This window comes from Rasamsonia emersonii (assembly GCF_000968595.1).
Source record: "Rasamsonia emersonii CBS 393.64 chromosome Unknown ctg1118621760433, whole genome shotgun sequence".
In the NCBI taxonomy this organism is placed as follows: domain Eukaryota; kingdom Fungi; phylum Ascomycota; class Eurotiomycetes; order Eurotiales; family Trichocomaceae; genus Rasamsonia; species Rasamsonia emersonii.
The window spans coordinates 1-18,801 of record NW_013563002.1 but is presented as its reverse complement, the minus strand read 5'-3'; the positions used below and the strand labels follow the sequence as shown (position 1 = coordinate 18,801).

The following is an 18,801-nucleotide window of genomic DNA, read 5'->3' as shown; positions in this document are numbered from 1 at the left end:
CATGACCTGATTCAGGGAATAGCTAAAAGCGTTCAAAACCATGAAGTAGGTGATTATTATTACCTTTAACAACGAAACGCGATAAAATAATATGGACTCCCTCCCTCTAGAATTTGGGCTTATAATCCGTTGTCTTTTTTTTTTACCTCATGAATTCTGATGTTCTCGATAACTAACTATCCTTTTTCAGTACTGTTAGTTAGAAGTACTTCTATATAGTTCTTAGTCAGAATAATAGATCGATCATCTTCCGTCCCTCCTCTTGTCACCTCACTACTCTTCTTCTCACTCTATGCCTGAAGTAGTGTAACTTATTGCCATGTTACTCAAGTCTATCGTTATTAGTTACAAAACGAGGAAGAAGAAAAGAAAAGAAAACACAGGGCTATACCTTTATTCTTTAAATATTTATCTGATCATGACCATTCTCTTTCTAGGAGACAAACCTCCACTCCATAGAAAAGTACGAATTTTTGCGCAAACCCATAGTCTACTAGGAAATACTTGGGGCTGTTCTTTTCTTTTCTTTTCTTGCTTTTTTTTGTCAAGAGATTTAAAGTTCTGTCAGCAAAATGTTTGCTTGTTGTGGACTGTACATAGAATCTGATACCTGGAATATGGCTCTGCTGTTCTGAAAGATCAATGTCAACAGACCGTTGACATTGATCCAACTCCAACTGCTATAATATAGCGCTCACGCAGCTCAGCTATGTCGATCCATATAATATGATCGTTGATTGTAAAGAATTAACCTGGCAACCAGATTGCAGGTCATGCAGGCATCGCATACTACGACCGCAAGGTTGCGAAGCGTCCCAACCTGTGTGTCATCACTGAAGCGTTTGTGGAAAGGATCCTCCTGAATAAGGCTGAAGATTGTGAAGTCCTGGTTATTAGCGTCCGGTTCACAGCGAAGGATGGTGTGCAGCAGACAGTATCTGCCGCTTCTGAGGTCATTCTCACATCTGGCGCCATAAGAATGCCACATTTGCTGGAACTGTGCACTCCAAACTCCTCCAACCTATGACATTGAACAGTCATCCATAATCTTAACGTGGGAGAGAATCTTCAAGAGCACAGATTAGTTCCATTCAGCTGGGAATTGCCGACGGGCAGCACTGCAGAATCACTTCTTCGCAACCCAGAGACTGCCCAGACGGCTCTGGCTTCGTGGCAGCAATCTGGTGCCGGACCGCCGAGTCTCTGCCTCCCCGTCTCTGTGTATATACATGCTGCTGCCAGTGCTGCAGGATGGAGAATTGCAAGGACTCATCCGGAAGTATCTCCTTGGAACCCTGACCTACACCGAACCCATGGCGTTCCTGCTCAAACCCGGCGGCCAGCAGCTGCACCATGACCAACGTGTCAGCAGTCTGGATACCACAGGAGAGCTTGACCGGGACCGGGTCCTGGTGAACTTCTATGTATCCGGCACGGCGGCCATGATGCCCTGCGACGTCGGTGATGTGGCGGATTTGCGACTGAAAGTCCACAGCTCCCGGAATCTTCGCCTTGTCGACGCAAGTATTTTCCTTCTGATCCCACGAGGAAATAACCGGACCACCGGGATGTGATTGCGGAAAAGGCAGCCGACATTATCAAAGAGACCGCAAGTCGGCTTCTGTTTGAGTCGATTATCAGACATAAATCCAAGTATATACATTTTGCTAGTATATATCAACTGGGTAATGATTTAGTTTCTTTGAACTACTTTATTAACAGGAGACAACATATCGAGCGTACGTACAGTACAGAAAGAACTATATCAGTCCATAATGCTCATGTGGAATATAACCATCCTACCGCCTATTCGTACTCAAGAACAAGATGCAACTCCCAATGATGACTATCGCGATGATGGTATAGACCACCTGAGTCTTCCACCCGCTTTGCACAAGCGCCGCCTTCCGACTGTACATGGTGACGGTCTTGACATAGATGGAAAACCCGCTGACGAGACAGGCCAGACTCATGCACCAGAGGACGATGCCTAGCGGCAATGCAATACGGCGCTCAGTTTCTGTGGGCGCCGTGCGGAGATGGAATGATATGACGATAGCAGATGACACGATGGCCAGATAGATAGCCAGACGCAGCCAGGACAGAAAGGTCCTCTCGTTAGCCAGGTGATCGCGCGCGTCTGAGGCGCTGTTCTCTAAGACGAGGGCGCCCAGCAGCGGACGGGCGAGAAAGAGGGGGCCTGCATCAGGAGGATAACTATCATTCTGTCAGCTGGTATCATTCGATATAAACGAGGCGGAGGCTTTCGAGTTGAGCCAGATAGTTTAAGAAGGGGGTGAACGCCCCAGAAAATGAATAGAAGATGAAAGTATATTAGATATCGCATATCAAAGATATATAGAGAAAAATGCACTAACGCAACAACAGACGAGTGATAACAAAGAATGAAATGCACACAAGCTCAATGCAAATAAACAGCCAAAAAAAAGTGCAAACTCCAATCGAAATAAAGGGAAAGAAAACTGGTATACTGGGCAAAAATTCGTAGTCTAGAGCTGAGGTACCACCTACTCTTCCACAATCACAGGCCTTGAGTTGACCGGGTTCACCAAAGGATTAAACCGGCGCCACAGAGGGCCTTCATCATCAGGCTGTAAGGTAGACATGTTTCACCACATCTTATGTCATATACACAAACTGTCCCAAATTCACATGCTGTATTGCTTCTACGGAAGCAGTGAGGTTAGGTGAGGTCATGTTCATGATCAATAAATGAATGGTTAGGTTGTGAGGCTAGACCTGAAAAGGTTGGGGAGGTTGACCACCTGGGCATGCAGGAGGCAATGGTCATGTGACTTCTTGGCTAACCTTCATTTTGTCCGCAATCAACTTTTCCGAAACTTGAGAGCGGAAAGTCTGAAAATGCACAAAATCCAACACGAGGTTTCTCGGTCATGTGACATTTCCTCTATAGGTTAGTTTACAAGTCACCTGATATACTGTTTAGTATTTTCTCACTAAAATTTCATTGTCTACTCCATGAAGTTCAGGAGCAGGAACTCAGTCTGTGAAATGCAAGGGGGTCTGGGTTACATAACATTTGCCTACATAGGCTAACTTAGTATATGATGATGCATTAATTCACGTGACTATATGGCGATCTACAGATTAGGTTAAGTTGAAGGGTTGGATGTTCTCCGCATGGACCTTCCTTGTCTGTCATCGATAACAGTTGCATCTAATCGGTGTGGTGCGGGGCTTGCGCATTTTGCTTCTTGGCGACCGGCAGAGAGAAAAAGATCAGCATTCGAAGAGCAGTACCCAATTGGATTATTCATGTCTTGCGGTGCGTAAATGGAAATTGTATTGTCTAGAAATTGTGTTGTCTAGAGATTGTATTGTATAGCCAGAAAGAAATCTTTTTCTTTCTAAATTGAGTTGGTCATCACGTCAGAAAAGCTTCTGAATCTGGAATCCGATGATAGACTCGGGCTTCCCGCTTGCTCCACTCTGCCTCTCGTCACTATCGGACTCTCAGGTATTCTTTCCAGATTCCCAATTCTTCCACCTTCAATTGCAACCGTCTGGTGCGATTGCTGCCCATATCGTACCGACTACGATGGTTTGTTTAGATCCTTGAACTCGACTATCTCAATGACTTGATGCTGTGCGGGGCGAGGCATTCGTGTAGTTGACTCACAATGGCGCCCGATGATGCTATCCTCACCGCTGAGCAATCAGATCCGCACAGTCGATCTTCCATGTCCGGCTCACCCCTGGCCCAAGCATCCATCGCTCGAGATCTGGCCCAGTATGCGGACGACGAAGGCTCCGATTCCCCTGACGATGACTCACAATCGGACGCATCAACGATGCGTCCGGTGAATAACGTGCTAGGCACGACCCCTCATTCCTTGGCCAGCTCATATCGTCGACCCAGTTTCTTCACGGCTGGGCCTCGTGGCACCGTCGTTCCTCACTCTGTCGACCAAGACCAACCTCTGTCTCGTCACGAGAGAGAGCAGGCTCTTGAAGAAGAGAGGGATCTCTTGAGTGATAACAACATCATCCCATCGGATCGCTCCCGGATGGATACTGGCAGCAATCTGCAAAAGAAGATCAGTGCCACCTTTTTGCAGAGGCCTTCTGTCAATCGAGCGGTTGATGAGGAGGCTGAGGCCCCCAGCAATGGTCTGCGAGACAATGCCCCTCCGACAGAGACGACGTCCCTGCTAAGAGGTTCGGATCGTGCTGGTCCCGCTGACCAGTCCGAACTTGACAGACAATGGGAGGAAGCTGTGATGGCAGGCCTGATCCAAACCAGCTGGAAGAGGGAAGCACAGGTCATCAGCAAATATTCGATCCCCCTCATGGTGACCTTTCTACTCCAGTACTCATTGACAGTTGCCAGTGTCTTCGCAGTAGGCCATCTGGGCACGGCCGAATTGGGTGCAGTGAGCTTGGCCAGTATGACGGTCAGTATCACCGGTTCTGCAGTTTACCAGGGCCTTGCCACCAGCTTGGATACGCTGTGTGCGCAAGCATATGGGTCGGGAAAGAAGAAGCTGGTCGGGCTGCAAATGCAGCGAATGATCTATTTTCTCTGGGTCGTCACGATCCCAATAGCCATTCTGTGGCTCCTTTCAGACAAGATCCTGGTGACTATCATACCCGAAAAAGAGGTTGCCATGCTCGCAGGCCGATATTTAAAGGTGGTCATTTTGGGGGCGCCTGGATATGCATGCTTTGAGAGCGGCAAACGATTTGTCCAGGCACAGGGCATTTTCACCGCATCTCTGTATGTGCTTCTAATCTGTGCACCGTTGAATGCCTTGTTGAATTGGTTCTTCGTTTGGGTATGTAACTGGAACCGCATCCGTCTCTCGTTCGAGTCAATCTGTCGACTAACTTGATAAGAAACTTGAATGGGGCTTCATTGGTGCCCCCATTGCCGTGGCCATCACACAAAATCTTCTGCCATTATTCCTATTCCTTTACGTTTACTTCGTAGCTGGTCGCGAGTGCTGGAATGGTTTTACGTGGAGAGCTCTACAGAACTGGGGGCCCATGATCCGCCTTGCTCTTCCGGGACTCATCATGGTTGAAGCTGAATGTCTCGCCTTTGAGCTTCTGACGCTGGCATCTTCCTACCTGGGAACGACGGTTCTTGCGGCGCAATCCATTCTGAGCACCATTACTACCCTCACCTTCCAGGTTCCATTCCCCTTGTCAATCGCCGGTAGTACCCGAGTCGCGAACCTGATCGGCGCCACCCTCGTTGGTGCCGCTCGTACCGCGGCGAAGGTCAGCTTGAGCGGTGCCGTCATTGTCGGCTTGATGAATATGACCTTACTTTCTTCATTGCGTTCATATATCCCACGGCTCTTCACGTCAGACGACGAAGTGATTGCGATGGTCGCAAGGGTCCTACCTCTTTGCGCAGCTTTCCAGCTCTTCGATTCCCTTGCCGCTAACTGCAACGGGATCCTGCGTGGACTGGGCCGGCAGGAAATTGGAGGCTATGTGCAAGTTTTCTGCTACTACGCGGTTGCGATGCCGATCAGCATGGGGACCACCTTTCTGCTCAATTGGTCCCTCATGGGCTTATGGAGCGGGGTCGCCATCGCGCTTTTCCTCGTCGTCTGCATCGAGGGTGTCTTCCTCAGCCGGACGAGCTGGCAGCGATCCGTTGACGAGGCTCGCAAGCGCAACGCCATGGGCTAGTCAATGTTCTCCAGACCAGAAGCCTCGTCGAGCCGAAAGAACTACATACAGTCCTTTTGCACATATAAAAGGCATATACTAACTATGTGTAGACCGGCCACCCCAAAATCACCGTACAGGTATCTATCTACGTATGATTGCATGATTATTTGTTACGAGCAAATGGTGATGATTTGGATGTTTCATACCGAAGAGCTTTTTCTTTTCCGTTGCTTTTCATCTTTTCTGATTTCAGAGTGCTGAAAATTATAGCTAGAGTTTGAAGTTGGATAGATATTTTCCCACTCTACTGCATATATATGCATACATATCTACATATTTACATGAATCTAGATCCGATCTGAGCTGTTCGATTTCTACTCCTATTTCTTCCTGCTCAAAGAAGAAAAGGCGGGAATAAAGTCTTGCAAATCATAGCACAGAAACGCCCAGATATCATATACATGCATGATGGGAAAAAAAAATCAAAAGATGATAGGAACAAAACCCAGCCCCAGGAAAAAAAATTGTGCGCGAATGATTTTTTTTACCCCCATTCTCAATCAACCGACACGTGAACATAGGTAGGTGCAAGTTCAAAAGAACAAGACTAGATAGACATCTGCAAACAGCGCAAGACTCCCTAGGTAGCTAGCTTGGCTAGTTGGCTAGTATTCGAGAATGGCCCACGTGTTCTCGTCCACGGTCGAGAATATCAATCCTGCACTGAGCAGCTCGTCTCCTGCCCTGGTCACCTCTGTCACAGGGACATTCAGTTTCGCCGAGATCAATTGCACGTGCAGACCTTCGTTACTCTGCGGCTCGCTTTTCAGCAGGTTGTACACCCTTCGGGCGGCAGGTGACATGGCAGGCAGAGGGCGTCCCTGTCCGGCACCAGCGGCGCCATAGGGGTCGTGAGATACACCACCACCCATCCCAGCAGCTGCACCTTTCGCCGCTCCTGCTCCTGCTCCTCCAGCAGCAGGTGGAGGTCCCCGTGTGAAGAAGAGGTGGATGGCCGTCGCCTCGAGGAAGTGATAGTGCAGCTCGTTGATGTCCGTCAAGGGCCGGACAGTGTGCGCGGCCACGAATCGCTTATTCCCAATCGATTTGAGCTTGCCCAGGACCTTGACGAAGCCGTTCAGCTCGACCTTGACTTTCCCTGACGAGCCCGCTTTTGCGCCATCCACCTCCATGTTATCGTCCATTCCAGCGGTGGTTATGTCGACCCATAACTTGGCCTCGACTTCGCCCGTCCCGTCGTCGATCTTGTATGTGACATTCGTGCTCTGGGAGCTGATGTTGCGTACTTGGCCGACAAAATAGATGCTGCCGATGTCGGCGCCGTCGATCTGGAAGTTCGCTTCAGGGTAAGGCTGCGTGGCGTCCAGGATCTGTTTGATCGTCACGGGGCGCAGTGTGTTGTTGTCCACTTGCTGAGGCCGAAGTTAGTAGGACGCAAGAAATGGAATTGCGGACGATTGCAAGGATCGAAAACGATGGAGATTGACAGAGCTGGATATAGAAGGAAACTATAAAAGTTCTTGCAAACGTGGACTTACTCTCCCCGCAGCTGGACTGTTCATCTCGCCGGGCATGAATCCTCCGCCGCTCATGCCACCTTGCGCACCGTACGAGGTGGTGGTGTAATTCCCGTAGCCACCATCTGTGGAAGACGCATCAGAGAAATGAGGGAAACAAAAAACCGCAAAAACCAAAGGACAGCTGACTCACCCATTTTGCCTGTTAATGTGCAGCTCGCTCAGTGAATGTGTCAATGGAGCTCAGGGTCGTGTTGTGCCTCTCGTCTGGCCCATATGTCTCTTTTTGGCGGGACGTGTCGGGGCGCGTCGCGGGGAAGCCGAGTTTGTTGTGTTTGCACTTTGCAGCATTCCCCAGCCAGTGCCTCACCGCCTTCGGATCTGGTTGAAGTTTTCATGATGCTGGTAAAAAAAATCCATGAACTGGTGAAGCATTATTGATTACAACCACTTTGTGTTTTTTAAATCAAGACAGAGTGCAGAATGCCTCACCGGGCGGCCTCGCCGGCCGCGTCCGAAAATGAGTTTGACATTTCCAATGCTCTTTTCAAAGACGACGGAGACGAGGAAAGCTGGGGCCAGACGAAGCCGAAACCAAAGGCAATACCAGCGGAGAACCTGAATGTGCTCGACACAGTTGAGAATGGTGACGACAACGAGGATGGCGACGACGATGACGATGAGGCGTTTATTGCCGCAACGCAGGCTGCCGCCAATCGCAAGGCGTCAAATCTCAAGGGCAGAACGGTCAAGAAAGGCGGCGGTTTCCAGGCCATGGGTCTGAATGCCAATCTCCTCAAGGCCATCGCCCGTAAAGGATTCTCTGTCCCGACTCCGATCCAGCGCAAGACGATCCCGGTGATATTGGACGATCAGGATGTCGTTGGCATGGCGCGTACCGGTTCCGGAAAGACCGCAGCTTTCGTGATTCCCATGATCGAGAAGCTCAAAAGCCACAGCAGCAAGATGGGCGCGCGAGCGCTGATCCTGTCGCCGTCGAGAGAACTGGCTCTTCAGACCCTGAAGGTCGTGAAAGAACTCGGGAGGGGGACAGACCTCAAGGCCATACTGCTGGTTGGTGGAGACAGCTTGGAGGAGCAGTTCGGCCTCATGGCGGGAAATCCTGACATTGTCATCGCAACACCTGGGCGATTCCTGCATTTGAAGGTTGAGATTGGGATTGGACCTCTCCAGTATCAAATACGTCGTGTTTGATGAGGCAGACAGGCTGTTCGAGATGGGTTTCGCAGCTCAGTTGACGGAGATTTTGCATGGTCTGCCCCCGACGCGACAGACCCTCCTCTTTTCTGCCACGCTGCCGAAATCGCTCGTTGAATTTGCTAAGGCTGGTTTGCAAGAGCCCACTCTTATCCGTCTGGATACTGAGAGCAAAATTTCTCCGGATCTTCAGAACGCTTTTTTCAGTGTCAAATCAGCAGAGAAAGAAGGAGCACTGCTCTATATTCTCCATGAAGTCATCAAAATGCCCACTGGGCCTACAGAAGCTGCTCAGAGGCTAAAGGAAGAGGAAGCCAATTCAAAGAAGAACTCAAAGAAGCGGAAGAGGTCAGAGATGGAGAAGGCAATCAACACGACAGAATCGCCGACGAAACACTCGACCATTGTATTCGCGGCGACGAAACATCATGTTGACTATCTCACGTCTCTGCTTCGAGAGTCTGGCTTCTCAGTGTCATACGCCTACGGTTCGCTTGACCAAACGGCCCGCAAGATCCAGGTGCAGAACTTCAGATCCGGTATCACAAATATCTTAGTCGTTACTGATGTCGCTGCACGAGGTATCGATATACCCATTCTAGCCAACGTTATCAATTACGACTTCCCCTCTCAGCCCAAGATTTTCGTCCACCGTGTTGGTCGAACTGCCCGAGCTGGTCAAAAGGGATGGAGTTACAGTCTTGTCCGTGAGTCAGACGTTCCTTACCTTCTTGATCTACAGCTCTTCCTTGGACGGCGACTCGTTCTGGGCCGAGAGTCTGAGCAGGTGAACTTTGCACAAGACGTGGTTGTTGGAAGTTTCCCAAGGGATACTCTTTCTAGCCATTGCGAGTGGGTCACAAAGCTCTTAGATGACCAAGCGGATCTCCAGTCGCAGCGAAATGTGGCTATGAAGGGCGAGAAGCTCTACATGCGAACAAGAAATGCCGCCTCACTGGAGAGTGCCAAACGAGCGAAGGAGGTGGTCGCTTCTGATAATTGGATGGCACTACATCCTCTCTTCAACGATGAAGCGAGTCAGATGGAAGCTGAGCGCGAGAAAATGCTCGCTCGCCTGGGAGGTTATCGCCCGCCAGAGACGATATTCGAGGTTGGTGCCAGACGTACCGGCAAGAAATCAACCGACGAGGCCATTGATATGATCAAGAGGGTACGGTCCACACTGGACTCCAAGAAGCAGCGTGCGCGTGAGGCTGCGGAAAAGGAAGCCCGCGCACAAAAGGACAGTGAGGAAGAAAACAAAGAGGCCCTCGCAGAGTTCTCCAGTGACGACGATAGTGATAATGATAACGCGGCTGAAGGCACAGCGGATATGTCCATGGCATCTGACTCCGAGCTTGAAGTCACATTCTCGTCCTACTCGCAGTCTGGAAAGTCCAAGTCGAAGAAAAATGCAACTTCGACAACTTCCTTCCAGAATCCAGAGTACTTCATGTCATACACCCCGGCTAATCACAACCTTGCAGAGGACCGAGCTTATGGAGTCCACTCTGGTTCTGCTTCGAATTTCGCCCAGGCCTCGCGGGATGCTACTATGGACCTGACCGCGGACGAGAAGGCCGGGTTTGCGGAACCGCGCTCCATTATGCGCTGGGATAAGCGACACAAGAAATACGTCTCGCGACGCAACGATGAAGACGGATCCAAGGGCGGCACTGCACTCATCCGCGGCGAAAGCGGGACCAAGATCGCAGCCAGCTTCCGCAGCGGACGATTCGAGGAGTGGAAGAAGAGCAAACGACTAGCCCGTCTGCCGCGGGTTGGTGAAACCGAGAACTCGACCCTGGCCGCCGAGCTGAACGCGGCGCTCTCGGGACGGAAATACCGACACAACAAGCAGCAAGCGCCCAAGCCACTGGACAAGCTGCGCGGCGACTACGAGAAGAAGAAGAAAAAGCTCGAAAAGGCCAAGGAGCGGCAGGCCGCTAGTCTGGAAGGTGCTGCTGCTCTTGCGAGCCAGAAGGCGAAGAACGAGCTGCGGAGTAATGAAGATATCCGGAAAGCGAGACAGCTGAAGGAGAAGAGGAAGGAGAAGAACGCGAGACCGTCTAAAAAGAAGAAGATTCGTTGATAGACGGGGAATTCCCTGAAAGAAAAAAAAAGAGCGCCCTGGTGGTTGCAACACATACATGTACTGTACATACATAACATGCATAGTTGAATTCCACCAATTGATTTACTGGATGTATATGCATGGCTATAGGCGATGCCATTATCTAATCTGCGTATAATACGGATTAACTAGGTACAAAAAAAGCCCCAGCCGTAGCGTATTCTCAGGGTCGCCTCAATATTACAGGCTCGGGCGTATGTAGGTACAATAAGGGTTAAGTGTCAAATGAGACTATGGTATCAGAGTGAAGAAACAACACAAAAAATGATATTAACAAAGCAAGATGTAGAATGGCTGGTACTTCATCCGATGCAAGCAAGGAACGCCGATGCGAACGCAATCAGGCTCACAGCATGCGCCTGATCTGCTTCTCTTCCTTGAACTTGTCGAATGTCGGGGTGCCAAAGTGGCTCCACCACTCGAACAGCATGGTCTCGCAGATGAGCTTGAACCAGGGCGTGAATTTCAGGTCGGGTTGCCGGAACATCTGCTTGAGCTCGTCGGCGGTGACGTATTTGGTGTCGCGCACCTCGTTCGGGTTGACGTTGAGATCGACATCCGCTTGGATGAAGAGGATGTAGTCAACTGCAGCAGACAAAAAAAACAACCATTAGCACACAACTACTCTCTCTCGGAGATATTTTTTTGTCCAACTCACTCTCATGTTCGCCCCATTTCCCATCGCTGGCCGCCTTGTAGTGGATCCGGGTCAGGAACTCGAATTTCTCCAACGGCACCTGCTCCGCCTTGATGCCCAGCTCGTGGTTTAGTTTCCGTTGCGCAGCTCGCTTCACGCCCATGATAGCCGCCTCGAGCTCCGCGCCAGTTTCACCTGCTACCCCCAGCGGGTGCGAGCAGCACGTGTTCGTCCACATGTCCGGGAAGGTGATCTTCTCCGAGGCGCGCTGCTGGAGAAGCAGGCGCTTGTTGGAGTCGAAGAGGAAGACGGAGAAGGCGCGGTGCAGGAGGCCTTTGTCAATGTTGGTCATCAGGTGGCCTATTCATTATCACAGAAAAAAAGTTAGCCAGTATATTCTCGAATTTCCAAATTTTCCATCTGCAACTACATCGAGCGAGAATTTCACGAATTGTGGCCTCACTTACAAGTCTTCTTGCTCGCGCTACCAATCGGCTTGTCATCATTATCCAGGACGATGCAGACCTCGTCCATCAGGCGAATCTGCTCCTCATCGTACCCTTCGAGCTCCCCGCCATCGCGGACAGATCGCACATTGCTGTTGGGGGAGGGCAGGACGGAGCGGGCCAGAGAAGTGTCGACGTCCGGGAAGAGCGTCACGACGTTCTCTGCCGTAATAGTCTGAGTCTGGGTTACTGTCGTCGTGGCGCTCATCTTGGACGGTGGGTTGAAAAAAGGGGTCACAGCAATTGGCGGGGAGTGAGAGGAAATGAACGGTTATCACGAGCGGTTCTCCGAACGGAGTACAATAACGCCCTTAATTGGTGGGCCAACACGTGGGGTGTGGCCAGGAACCGGTCGAGCGGTGAGGGATGGCAGAACAGGTCGTTCCCCACCGACTCGGAGGATATGGACACAGGAATCAATCAAGTTCAGGGCTGAATTGATTGATCATTTTCGATGCTCGTATTCATATTAACAGAATAAATATTCCCATGAGAGGGAAGAGAAAACATTTCTTGGAAATTAATATTTGTGACTTGATTTGTCCGATTTAAAAATAACCTGTTTGCTGCCCACAGTCAAATATAAATTAATATATAACTGACTCATGCAAACGCCACGAGAATATCGTCAAGTATGCAAGAATTTCCCGCTCTTGACCTTTGAGCCGCCGTTTATTTGATGTCTCGCATATGATAACCAAAATTAACTGTTTTGGAATCGGTGGTCTGGCATCTTGCTCCGTTACAAGGATGCTTGTCCGCCTACATACAATTGCCTACTAGGTAAGAATAGAACGACTGGAAACAGATAATGCCTAAGAGATTGAGTCGAAAAAAGCGGAGTTTTTTTTTGACAATCTGGGAAGATACTTCGGTTGCTTCTCGCCTAGCTGACGAATGCATTAACGTCTAGATTATTTGCTTTGATCAAGCTTAGCATATATAGATAAAAGGCAGTACGGTCCAAGATCAATAATGTAATGCTGTAGCAAGTAAAGATCTGTTGAATTTGAAGAGCTAGTTATTATCGTAAGTATAAATACAGCATGTACTATGCAGTCCTATCAAAAATTCATAATCATTACTTAGGAAGTATCTTTATGGGCGCAAACTTCAATCACCAGCTACGTACAGGCTGTTGCAATTAATTTAATCCCAACACAAAAAAAGAGAGGAACAAAAGCGTTATTTTTTTTTTCGTTTTTAAAGAAAAATCGCACCAAAGCTACTCCTTCACATCTCAGGGAATTAATTATTTAATCTACACACTTTACAGAGTACGCTATTATAAAAGATAATACGACTTGACATGGATCCCCAGGCATGTGAAAAATATGACATGTCTGATGTGTTTATAACAAATTCATTTTTTTAATATCCATATCAGCCAGTCAGCTACTAGCTACACTGTACATATTAAAGAACAATGTAGTAAACCTAATCTGGAATAGAAAGAATTGATAACGATTAGTACATACAAGCCGATATATTAAGAAGCTAATAATGATATGCCTACGTACATATGTAGGTAGAAAGAAAGCCTTTTCTTTTTGAGACAGTCAATCCAAATATATATCCTCAGTTGCCCGGAATATGACCTGTCTATCAATTGACAGGATCTTGAAACAGCCTAAGTATCTGCTATGACTATTACTCCATATATATGGAGTAGCGCATGATCCTATAAAACGGTAACTATTCAATTAAGGTTTTTTTTTTAATTTTTCGCTTCCAATTTAACTTGAAAGTTTCAACCCTGTCATATGGTAATATTAGATTACTTTATTAGTTTATATTCACCAGTTTGGGATCCGCGTAAATCCCCTAATGGTTTTCTGTCACTGACATACGTCATGATCTCGTCCATATCCATGTCAGTGGGCCTCAAACTCTATAGGTAATAAGGTTAGGAGAATAATAACAATAATAGAAATAATAGTAAAGCCCAAAGAGGTGCCATGTCGCGAACGAACGTGAATTTACCTTTTTGGATGAACGGCAAAATCCCACCACATATGTACTGTGCATTATTCTAATTATAACGGTTGACAGAACGACATGTAATAACTACTCTATACTGCTTAAAAGTTAGGTCCCCCACATATCATAGAGGTGTCAGTCTTAAGTCGTTTGTTTGTCACTTTTTTAATTCTTTAACCTGCATATTTTCGCATATTCCAGATAGAGTTTAGGGAAGGGGGATATTCCGTCCACTACCAGCTAAGTTACAGGTTAGCTATGGACGCTAAATCATGGCTGTCGCGGTCCGCTTTTTGACATGTCTCGTGAACCCGGACTATATTACTGCTAATCGGCAACATAGTTAGCTAGTTTCTCCGTAGTAGTTTCTCCGTTCTGAGCACTACTACGGAGTTACTCCTTCGGGGTGGGGGGAGATCTGGAGTCTAGACAGGACTAGTTTGTTCCGTACATTGTTAGTTTGACCCTGAAGACTTGTTTGGAACGTTTGGAACTGCTATTTAGCCAAGTTAGGGCTCGGGGTACTCCGTGTCTAGACCGAGGGATCATCGTCACAATATAATTCCCCAAAAATCTGCCTTCACGTCGGTAGGGCAGTGGACGGAGTTTACGGGTATACCGGGAAGATAAATTATATTTAGGTTTCTGATATGTATGGATGGAATAGTGTCTAGCTAGCATCGTGTATTCCGTACCCTGCCCTCTATGAGGTATTAATCCCTCCATTGACCAACAATCGTCGCGCTAATTAATTAATTTGAATCCAAATAACCCTACGGAGTATGTAGGACGGAGTATATTCCCTGTCACCCTCTGCTCTTCTTCACAGGTCCTGCAGATCCTGGCAGGCCGGGGAGACTGCACTCCCAACTGGTCCAACGGAATAATACCCAGCCGGTTACTATCCAGGGGTTGCGTCAGGGTGTCGTCTGATCGTGCTCCATCCTAATCCAGTCAGAAGACGCTGGACGAAAGGCTTGTTGGTAGCGCTGCTCCCTAGCCCCCATTGTACAGGTCATCGCGGGCGCTGGTTGGCTTACCTGTGCAGGGATCGGGAAAGCGGTCGATATCTGTGTCCTGCTGCTTGTGGCAGGCTTGACAGATGCCGTGAAACTGCAGTGTGCATGCATGTACTCCGTACAGAGTACAGAGTGCTCCAATCTCCATCAGTTGTCACCGTAGAGAGTAATCCGTACTTGTACGGAGTACTCTATGTGATCGAGTGTCGGGGAGAATCTGCTTGTCTCACGTGGCCTCAATCTCTGTACGGAATAGCTCTGGGTAATTATTAGGCCACCGGTTTGACGGCTGTTTTTTCCGGTCCAAGCCACGCTCTACCAGGGTCCTATTCAGGGTCCTATTCAGGGTCTCAGGCGTGGAAATTAGCCAGCCCAGATGCCGGCCCGGCTCGCCTGGTGTACCGTGCTCGCAGTGATCTTCAACATCGCACACGAAGCCGCGATCCCCCCGCGCATTATGGAGTAGTCGATGGGGGCACCCGGAACTGACAGGCGCGGCAGGCATGACAAGCCTGACAGGGCATTGTTCCCAGGCGCCGTTGAACCTAATACAGAGTAAAATTGCGATTAGACGCGCGCCGTTGTTAGGTAATTGACAATTAGACCTAGGGCTGCCTCACCGTTCAGCTGCTTGGCCAACATCCCAGTCAGGAGCTGCCACGAGGTTGACGTGTTGATATGAGACAGCCGCTCCAGCCTGGATCATCGACGTAGGGTTACCTGGAATGGGCTGACCCAGAAAACGCAAACCGGGAACCAATACGAACGATACGCTCACCCGTGAATCGTGTTGGGAGACCCAAAGCGAAAACCCCTGCCCTCCTTTGCTGCTAGTGGCATTACAGGTCGCATTTGGGCTCCAAGCTACACCGGATGTAGCACAGCTGAACAGGGTCTCCCTACGTACGCAACGCTCCCGGCTCCGTAGCCATGGTGAGGTCCCTTAATAACGATCAGGGTTGTCTTAATTCTTGTTGCTCCCAGGACGGTCTAATTAATAATTTAATAACGACTTTCCGGACTCCGGACCCATGTCAGCACCATAGTTCGTCCGAGCTAACTTGTCCTGGGTAGAGGCGGTCAATTTGGCAATCTTGATCGTGTTCCCGAGCTCCAGGCTGCTGGATGCAGGGTCTGTTGACGTTTAAGTGTCTAAATAATCGTCCAAGTTCCTGCCACGGCCCACTCGTTCTTCAAATTGTAACCCTTTTTGATTATAGCCACGTCTCGAGGCGAGCCGGAACTCATGCTAGCGGATCGACGAGACCAGATTTGAGGATGTTTATGAGTTCAAGGTACGGAGTATTAGTCTCGCCCCGTCTGTCTTAAAAACGGTGCCCTACTCTGTAAAGAGAAAAGAGCCCGAGATCGATATAGTGTTGTTTTTGCGCGTGACTTGGATGCACCGCCAGTGGAAGGATTGGCAAATAAGCCTTCGCTTGAATCCCCAGGCGCCAAGGAGTGACTAACCAAGCGCTTTAAAAGGCATAAAACAAAGCCGGAAAAAAAAAAGGCAGTCTTCGTAGTAAATCCCAGACCAATGATTAAGAGCTCACACGCGCAGCGTAACATACCCTTTCCCAATGAAGAGTACCTCTTAACCTAAAAGATATGATAGACTTGGCGCCTAGGCCGCCCTGACTGCACGACTTTGCATCGGGGTCGGCGCGACATTGTCAACGATGATGCAAAATGATGCCGGTCTGATAAGTCAGCAGCAAGAAGAATCGTGGTAATATTCAGATGCAATGCCAAATAAAGATAACAAAACAGTAGTAAACAAACCAACACGACGTCTAAAATTTGTAGGGAAGCCAGCTTCCACACTTTACGGGGCAAAGCTCCAGCCCCTCATACATGATTTCAATGCATCAGTGAACTATCGATCCACTGATTTGCATGCAAGAAAGACCTTCAGATTCGGCCCCCAAAGACGTAGATCTCAACAAAAATAATTCAACAAACTAAAAGAAGAGAAATTCACTTTAGATTGTCTTTAGATGGATGCATGGGACATGCAAATGAGAGTTGTGTGCAGACAAAGGAAAGACAAAAAGAAAAAAGAAGCGATTTGCAATGCCATCTCCGCTTGTACCCCAAAGTCTCGTAATACAACCAAAAAGTCCAAGCTCGAGGGACGTAGATGTGCGATACAATGCCAAAATTCCCGAAAGATACTGATATCTCCGTGGATACACATGGATACCCGTTATCCGAACTCTGTCCAAGAGGCAATGGAGCGGTATGCACACCGAACCTTCCGAATCTCACTGTGCCGCTTCTGCAATGTTGTGTCTAGTCTTTTGCTCGTACAATGCGGGAACTGGACAGGAAGTTGCGCTAGCCATCCAGGACTATGCCGCAGGAAGCGTTACACCGCGGTTAGAGGGAGGCACAAATAGGCTGAGTAGAATCCACGTTATGTCGTTTGCTCCGACAATCATTGCGGTGCCTACCATATCCGTGTCAGTTGCTGCGCATCGAAGTGACTTGGATTCGGATCCGCAAAATTTACCTGTATAAAACGTCCTGACGAGCGAAACGATGTCCGCAGTATTCACAACCGAAACGTTTGACCCCGTCATGAACCTGCAAAAGATCGTTAGCATGGCGTTTAGAGGAATAGACCTAACAAAAAGTTGGACTGACACTGGTGCTAGTGAAATGACGCTTGAGATCCGTCTTCCGTCCAAAGTATTTCCCACAGTCATTGCAACAGTGTTCTCTTCTGTGGTTAGGATCATGTTTTTTCATGTGCTCGCGGCAGTTCGACCGTCTGGTAAACATATTGCCACACACGGTACACCGATACTTGACATTCCCTGGCGACACAGACCGTCTGGGGCCTCTGAGCCTGTTTGATCTCCTCCTGTTCGTCGTTCCCGCCGGGGATGACTCGGGGGAGGCGGAGCCTTCGACGGACGACCCGCTGTTTGCATCCAGCTCTGTAAGTCTACCATCACCAGACGCATCTGCCGCTTGATTAGCAGAGTATCGCGGGATACCTTGTGCATGCTCTTCACCATGCGCATCCGAGAAGAACGGAATGTGAGACACGTTCCTCATCTGAACCCTCGATGGCGTATTAGTCTGTGCCTGGGACGTAACGGGCCATTCTCCCGAAACTTGATGGTAAACTGGGATACTATTTTCTTGAACTCGGACGTCAGGACTGTAGGATAACAGCGAGACCACGTCGTTAGTGGTAATGCCCGAACAGCCCATCAAAGATGGATTGCCCGCAGGACAGGGATTGTATGTCTGATAAGATGGAACTGGGTGATATCCCGCACTCAAAGGCGGACTGGAGAAACTTTGTGTCGATATGGGATGGTCAGGCCAGCCATGCAGAGGCGCTGGCACTGATCGATCATCCCTCAACTGACGAAAAGGCAATTCCACTCCACCATGGTAGATCCCAAGTCCTACTTCTTGCTGGGAATGACTAATGGCGACATTCACATCCAGACAGGCTTGTGAGGAGAATGGGTAAGAAATCGTCCTATTGAATCCGGCTGTGGTTTCAGGAGAAGCACGTCCATCTGGAGGGGCCATGAGAAATGACTGCTGAGTCCCCTGCATGGTGAGAGAAACGAAGCGGCAAAGATAGATAAATGAGAATGTTTCGACTAAAATTAAATAGTTTGAAACTGAAGAGAACAGGTAACACGCTGCTAGAGTGTTCCTTAATTCTCTCAGAAACTTGAAGAAGAATGAGGTCAAGAGGAGTATATAAGGCGGTAAGGTGGATTAACACAAGACAGCCAACTTAATAGAGTGGCTATAATCGAAGTATATGGCGGCTGAGGGGAATAAGTCACCGTAATAACTAATGACGAAGTTCAAGACGATGGACTGGGGGATCCATGGCGTTAAGGTGCCATGGGGGAGGCGGGTAAGGAGGCAAGAAAAAAATTATGTCAGAACAGGCAAGGCAGACTCTAAGAGAAGTACAGAGTACGGAGTAACAGGCTCTCATTCAGCCGTTTCTCTGGCGTCCCGCCAAATAGGCGCGGTACCTCCATGACCCTGCAAGCTTAATTAGCGTCTCATTCAACTTTGTGATCCGGAAGGAAATATCGGGCGCGGAGACAGTTCTGAC

General features: G+C 48.8%; 7 protein-coding genes across 7 annotated transcripts; 2 read left to right on the top strand and 5 right to left on the bottom strand.

Moving 5' to 3' along the window:
• Positions 1-176: 176 nt before the first annotated feature.
• T310_6651 (uncharacterized protein) lies at positions 177-2,627 on the bottom strand (the record flags this gene model as incomplete). Its single annotated transcript, XM_013470527.1, has 7 exons — positions 177-290; positions 447-677; positions 791-1,021; positions 1,230-1,511; positions 1,748-1,760; positions 1,804-2,217; positions 2,533-2,627. 7 exons carry the CDS (start codon positions 2,625-2,627, stop codon positions 177-179), a joined length of 1,380 nt encoding a protein of 459 aa, XP_013325981.1.
• Positions 2,628-3,662: 1,035 nt separating this feature from the next.
• On the top strand, positions 3,663-5,685 carry T310_6650 (MATE efflux family protein subfamily; the record flags this gene model as incomplete). Its single annotated transcript, XM_013470526.1, has 2 exons — positions 3,663-4,817; positions 4,879-5,685. 2 exons carry the CDS (start codon positions 3,663-3,665, stop codon positions 5,683-5,685), a joined length of 1,962 nt encoding a protein of 653 aa, XP_013325980.1.
• Positions 5,686-6,332: 647 nt separating this feature from the next.
• Positions 6,333-7,402, bottom strand: T310_6649 (putative replication factor-a protein; the record flags this gene model as incomplete). Its single annotated transcript, XM_013470525.1, has 3 exons — positions 6,333-7,100; positions 7,227-7,330; positions 7,399-7,402. 3 exons carry the CDS (start codon positions 7,400-7,402, stop codon positions 6,333-6,335), a joined length of 876 nt encoding a protein of 291 aa, XP_013325979.1.
• Positions 7,403-7,688: 286 nt separating this feature from the next.
• Positions 7,689-10,515, top strand: T310_6648 (RNA helicase; the record flags this gene model as incomplete). Its single annotated transcript, XM_013470524.1, has 2 exons — positions 7,689-8,305; positions 8,400-10,515. 2 exons carry the CDS (start codon positions 7,689-7,691, stop codon positions 10,513-10,515), a joined length of 2,733 nt encoding a protein of 910 aa, XP_013325978.1.
• A 388-nt stretch (positions 10,516-10,903) lies between these two features.
• T310_6647 (Isopentenyl-diphosphate Delta-isomerase) lies at positions 10,904-11,908 on the bottom strand (the record flags this gene model as incomplete). Its single annotated transcript, XM_013470523.1, has 3 exons — positions 10,904-11,142; positions 11,216-11,554; positions 11,662-11,908. 3 exons carry the CDS (start codon positions 11,906-11,908, stop codon positions 10,904-10,906), a joined length of 825 nt encoding a protein of 274 aa, XP_013325977.1.
• Positions 11,909-14,231: 2,323 nt separating this feature from the next.
• Positions 14,232-15,631, bottom strand: T310_6646 (uncharacterized protein; the record flags this gene model as incomplete). Its single annotated transcript, XM_013470522.1, has 5 exons — positions 14,232-14,354; positions 14,721-14,793; positions 14,930-15,244; positions 15,320-15,563; positions 15,607-15,631. 5 exons carry the CDS (start codon positions 15,629-15,631, stop codon positions 14,232-14,234), a joined length of 780 nt encoding a protein of 259 aa, XP_013325976.1.
• A 1,579-nt stretch (positions 15,632-17,210) lies between these two features.
• Positions 17,211-18,281, bottom strand: T310_6645 (uncharacterized protein; the record flags this gene model as incomplete). Its single annotated transcript, XM_013470521.1, has 2 exons — positions 17,211-17,288; positions 17,349-18,281. 2 exons carry the CDS (start codon positions 18,279-18,281, stop codon positions 17,211-17,213), a joined length of 1,011 nt encoding a protein of 336 aa, XP_013325975.1.
• Positions 18,282-18,801: the final 520 nt, after the last annotated feature.